Genomic DNA, 6020 nt, shown 5'->3' with positions numbered 1-6020 from the left:
GATGGTTGTGAGCCACCATGTGGTTGCTGGGATTTGAACTCTGGACCTTCGGAAGAGCAGTCGGGTGCTCTTACCCACTGAGCCATCTCACCAGCCCCCTATACTGTTTTTAATGTGCCATTTTTAAGCGGGGCTGACTCTCTGGAACTTATTAAAGGAGAGTGCAGAGATCAGTGAGGCAGAAGGCCAATCAGCAGTAATGTGAGCAAAATGACAAAGCGGAACTGGAATGGAGGTCCACGTCTCATCTCAGCATGAGGGACACTGATGCAGGATACCAAGAGTCTGTGTCGTGGCTACACAGCAAGACCTTGTCACTCATCCCTGAGCATCTTTAACATGGCCTCCTCTCCTCCTACAGGCTGAAGGGAACCTAACAAGCACTGACAGGCTTAGCTGACCCTAAGCCTTAGCCAGGGAAACACCAGTTTGCTAACAGTAGCACCTGTGCTCAGAGAAAGGCACTCCTTTTCTCCTGAAAGGTTATATGAATGAAGAGAAAACCTTGGAGCACTCAGAAATTTGAGCACCATTTTCTCACATGGAGAATGACGAACAGTAGCTCTGTAAGTGGTTAGAAGCTACATTTACTCCTGTATCTGTGTGCACGCACGACCAAGTCAGAGGACAACTTGTAGGACTTGGTTCTCTATTTCCTCTGTGGCTCCTGGGGACTGAACTCAGGTTCTCAGGGTGGGTGGCAAGTCTTTACCTGCTAAGTCATCACACCAGCCCCTTTAAATGGTTCTCTAGGTTTTTTATTTCAACAATTATGTAAATTTTAACCTTTGCTATGTTTTGTTTCTATGATACTGAGATTGAAATTGGGAGTCTTGCACACACAGGCAAGCACTCCACTACTGAGCTAAAAGCCCAGCCCATTTTTAATTTGGGGTAAGGTCTTGGTAGTTGTCCTAACTGTCTCGCTCTTTAACAGGGGCCGGTTTTGTATTTGTGATCCTGAGTAGCTGGGATCACAGGCCTGTGTCACTAGATCTGACTAACACGTATGTGAAAGGTGTCAGAATGTGCTACCCTAAAAAGTCCACCTTTGCCTTGCATGGTTGCCCATGCCTTTAATTCCACCACTCTGGTCAACAAAGCGAGTTCTAAGGACAGCGAGGGCTATACAGAGAAAACCCTGTCTTGGGGAAAAGAAAATGCACTTTTGCATAAAGATTATTCAGAGCTAATAACACTTTAGAAATAGCAGGTACAGGGGACTGTAGAGATGGCTCAGCAGTTAGGAGTGTCTTCAGCTTTTCCAGAACTCAAGTTCAGTTCCTAGCAATTACACCAGATGGCTTATAACCACCTAGTAACTCCAGTTCTAAGGGATTCAATGCTTTTTTTCTGGACTCCACAGGCATTCACATACACTAACAAAAACAAAAACAAAAACAAAGAAGGGGGAGGAAGAAAGAAGGATGAAAGAAGGAAGGAAGGAAGGAAGGAAGGAAGGAAGGAAGGAAGGAAGGAAGGAAGGAAGGGCAGCAGCAGCAGCAGTAGTGGTGGTAGTAGTAGCCGGGCAGTGGTGCTGCACACTTTAATCCCAGCATTCAGGAGGCAGAGGCAAGTAGACTCTGAGTTTGAGGCCAGTCAGAGCTACACTTAGAAGTCCTGTCTCAAACAACAGCCCCCTAAACAGTAAAATATAAAAAATAAAAATAAAATAAAAATGGAAAGCTGATGTGGAGAGAAATCTTTAGACCTTGGTAAAACAATTCCAATTTCCCTTAACTCTCTTCACAGAGTCCCTTCACACAACTCCCTTTCTTCTTAGCCTAGCACAGCTGCATTAGGTTTCACTGCTTTGGGGTCTTTGAATTATAAAACTGTATTCTACTTATGAAGCATAAAGCTTTTATTAAATACATTTTATTACTTTCCCATGCAAGTTAAATTCTGAGGCCCAGGCCAAAAAACACCCAGAGGGTAGAATTTTGTCTCCATGCATACTCTAGTCATGCAGTTTTATTTTTGTTAAAAATAAATAAATAAATAACAACAACAACAACAACAACCCCAAAACCTCACTATAAATGTTTACATATGAAAACATGTAAATTTAGGAGCCACCCTCTTTTGCCCCATCTGCCTGGCTAAGCTATCTGGAAAGGAAGTGTCTTACGCCTTGGTGGCCTCCAAGAACAAGGAGATGTGGTGTTTTATGTAGGGCTGCCTCAGGATGCTCCGCACAGAGGGCCGCTCCTCAGGCCTTCTGCTCAGCATTGTTCTTATCAGCTCGGCCAACTCTGCGCTGTAAACTTTTGGCATTGGCGGCAACTGCAAAGAATAACAATATTGTAAATATGATTAATGGCATTATGAGATAAAGTAAAAACTGGCAGATATTTCCTATATTTAAAAATCATCAGCCGGGCAGTGGTGGCTCATGCCTTCAATCCCAGCACTTGGGAGGCAGAGGCAGGTGGATTTCTGAGTTCGAGGCCAGCCTGGTCTACAGAGTGAGTTCCAGGACACCCAGGGCTACACAGAGAAACCCTGTCTCGAAAAAAACAAACAAACAAAACATCATAATATTTAAAATTATAACACTAATTTAAAGTTATATATCCTGAAAGTAGAGAGTAGCTAGGACATGTTCTGCTTATACTTCAGATATACACTATTTACAACTCGCTGCTCTGCTTACAGACAGGAGCCTAACACAACTGTCATCTGAGAGGCTCCACCCAACAGCTGGCTGAAACAGACGCAGAGACCCACAGTCAAACATTGGGCAGAGCTCAGGGAGTCATGTGAAGAGTGGCGGAAGGATTGAGAAAGCTGGAGAGTGTCAAAGACACCACAAGCAGACCAACAGAGCCAACTAACCTGGGCCCATGGGGGCTCACAGAGACTGAGCACCAACCAAAGAGCATGCATGGGCTGGACCTAGGCCCTTTACACACAGGGAGCAGATGTACAATTTGGTCTTCTTGTGGATCCCCCAACAAAGGGAGCTGGGGGCTGTCTCTGACTCAAGACTCTAGCCTGCCTTTGGATCCCTTCTCCTAGCCAAGCTGCCTTGTCTGGCTTCACTTGAAGAGGTTAAGTCCTGATGAGACTTGCTGTGCCAGGTCAGGTATCTGGGGGCAGGGGGGCAGCTCTCCTTCTCCAGGGGGAATTGGGATAAGGGGGGTAGGAGGATAGGAATGGGAGGAGAGGAGGGGGGGCTGCAATCAGGATGTAAAGTGAATAAACTAATTTTTTAAAAGTACTTGCATAGAAGTACATATACAACCAGAGTTATGTCTGCTTCAAAAAAAGAGAAGAGAGGCCTTGGAGTAGGTATCAAGAACATGAAAATAGGGATTTTTTTTTTAAACTCAATTCTTTAAATAGTATAATTGGAAACAAATTTCAAAGACCTTATTTTATGTGTATGGGAGTTTTGTTTGCATGTAAATGTACCACAAGCATAGCTTCAGCAGAGGCTGAAAGAGGGCATCGGTGACTCTAGGAACAGAAGGTTGAGAGCAGACAGAGTGGGTGACCAGTAGCGTTCTTAAATAAGCCATCTCTTCAGCCCCTGGAACTGAACATTTTTACTTGTTTACTTTAAAAAATGTTTTTCAGTGAGTCTTGGGGTCATCTTTAAGACACTGCAAAGGGCAACCAGTGTCAGGAAAATCACACGATGTTAGTATTTCTGGCATCTGCATCATATACGATACCTTCTGCATCCAAACAGCACATTCTACAGCATGGACTCACTGTAAACAGCTCACTCTACTATGCGCTATTCGGGCACCCAGCCAGCCTTACATTTTAACAACTTCAACCTTTCCCACAAAAGAGATCCTATATCCTAGCTCTTTCTTCAGCCAGTATCAGTGAATATTAGTCAATTAATCAAAATCACTAGTGAGGGCTGGGAATGCGGCTTGGAGCTAGAGCGCTGGCCCTGCATTTTGCCCTGGGTTTGACTCCAGCATGGGAAAAAACAAACAAAACAAACAAACAAAAAAACCCAATGATGTTGACAATAGATATTTACAAAGCTCTATTATATAAACCTGTTCAATTAGTTCTAAAAAAATTTTTTTTTTTACCTTTCCTTCAATAATCCGATAAACTAAAGAATTCATGTCTTTTGCATTAAAAGCGTGCTTCAGGGTGGCCATTTCATATACACAGCATCCCAAAGCCCAAACATCCGACTATAAAGGAAAAACAGTGAATGGTTAAACACTGAATATCTTATTTACATTTCCCCTCTCAAAACCAGGCACACGTTTTATTCCAACTGATTCCCAGCTGATTTTGATTTAGGTACCCTAGGCTCTGAAACTTTGATATTCCCCCAGAGCAAGGTGAGCCAGCTCCAGCTGTGTATAGCCTACCTTATAGTTGTAGGGTTTGTTGGAGAACAGCTCAGGGCTCATGTAGTAGGGTGTGCCAATGAGGGTGCTCGCCATGTCACCGTGATTCTCTAAGACGCGGGCAATTCCTAGGTCACCCACTTTGATGATATTTGTTCTTGTTAAGAAGACATTCTGAGTTTTCAGATCTCGATGAAGGATGTGTTTCTCATGTAAATACTGAGAAGAGAAGTTTTTCATTATATGTAAGTATACTAATTGATTTACTTCTAGTTTTTATATCATCAGTAATTATGTGAGTTAAAGAGCCTTAGTTATCTGCCAACCACAACACTATTGTTCTATCAGTTCCAAATAAAGAACTAATTTTCAACTTTCAAACTAAGAAAAGTAAGTCCCAGGGGCTAGGGCGATGGCTCTGCTGGCAAGCGCTTGTCGCACAAGCGTGAGAACCTAAGTTTAGATCTACAACACTCTGGCTCATTCTTGGCACTGAGGACGGGCAACTAGAGGTTCCCGGGAGCTCGCTGTCAAGTAAATAAGGTTTACAATCAGAGAGATTGAAAAACTAAGGTGTAGAGCAACAGAGGAAGACAACCAACACCTTTACCTCTGTCTTCCGCACATATACACACATATGTGCATCTGCATACATACGTGAGCATGTATGCCCACACAGAAAATTAAGTTCCACATATTAGTTGGCTTGGTACCTTCTAAAATTATTTCCTGGAGCCTTGAATATTGTATCATTTTTAACAATACCTGGATCTAGTTAAAATATATGCTTATAAGCCAGGCATGGTGGCTTAGGCCTATTAAGGTCCACTAACAGGAGGACTGTTGTGAGTTTGAGATTTTCTTGAGCTACCTGGTGAGTTCCAGGCCAATCTGGGCTAAAGTGAATCCTTGTCTCCAAGTTTAAAACAAAACAAAACAAAACCAACCAAAAAACAAAACAAAGCCTTACAAACTCACACTGAAGGTAAGACAACGTATCCAAAGTCAGCTGTGCGTGCCTCTCTGATGTGAGAAATTCTATACAACATTTCAAAATATGACAGTGTCACTTATTCCAAAAAGAACAAATGAGAATTTAAGCAAGGTCAATTGATCTGGCCAAGTAAGCCCAGTCCCTGAATTATACTTCAAAACCAGTCTCACCAACACACTGACCTGGTCTGCATTTTCATGCAGGACAACCTGAGCCTCAGGCTATCAGAATATTAATTAGCCAAGACATCTTTCACCATGACACAGATGACCAACCAATAAGGAGACCATCTTCCTTTGTTCTTTGTCAATTTAAGGCTCTTAAAACTGACTTTCTACAAAATACTAAATGCACAAAGAGTTGGTATCTTCTGTAATTTATATGAAATCCATGTCTACTTGAACATAGACATCACTCACCCAGCAACATCCCAATGCTACAAGAGGGATCCATCTAGCTTCTAAGAGGATTTTCAATACTTTCCCCACCATGTAAGCATGTGAAAAGATGTCTTCCTAAAATATGCAGATACTATCCTGGGACTGAGCCATTCTAACCTCCAAACAAGGCTGCTTTTACATCAAAGCATACTGGGCAAAGGCCAAGGCTCTGGTGCCTCTCAGTAAGACCACAAAGAGTTAACTTCAAAGCCGGGCGTGGTGGCGAACGCCTTTAATCTCAGCACTTGGGAGGCAGAG

At 42.8% G+C, this 6020-nt stretch overlaps 1 protein-coding gene across 2 annotated transcripts in view; it reads right to left on the bottom strand.

Annotated features, from left to right (window-relative positions):
• Nek4 (NIMA related kinase 4) overlaps positions 1-6020 on the bottom strand; it is a 37144-nt gene that overhangs the window by 27258 nt on the left and 3866 nt on the right. For both annotated transcript variants that reach the window (XM_021182149.2, XM_021182150.2), the window contains exons 3-5: positions 4350-4547; positions 4059-4166; positions 2132-2286 (exon numbers count right to left, since the gene is read on the bottom strand). In XM_021182149.2, coding sequence (XP_021037808.1) covers positions 2132-2286; positions 4059-4166; positions 4350-4547 — 461 coding nt within the window. The remainder of the gene's footprint in view (positions 1-2131; positions 2287-4058; positions 4167-4349; positions 4548-6020) is intronic.

This window comes from Mus caroli, chromosome 14, assembly GCF_900094665.2.
Source record: "Mus caroli chromosome 14, CAROLI_EIJ_v1.1, whole genome shotgun sequence".
NCBI lineage: Eukaryota > Metazoa > Chordata > Mammalia > Rodentia > Muridae > Mus > Mus caroli.
Note: the sequence above shows the minus strand (reverse complement) of the source record. Positions and strands in the feature narration are given on the sequence as shown.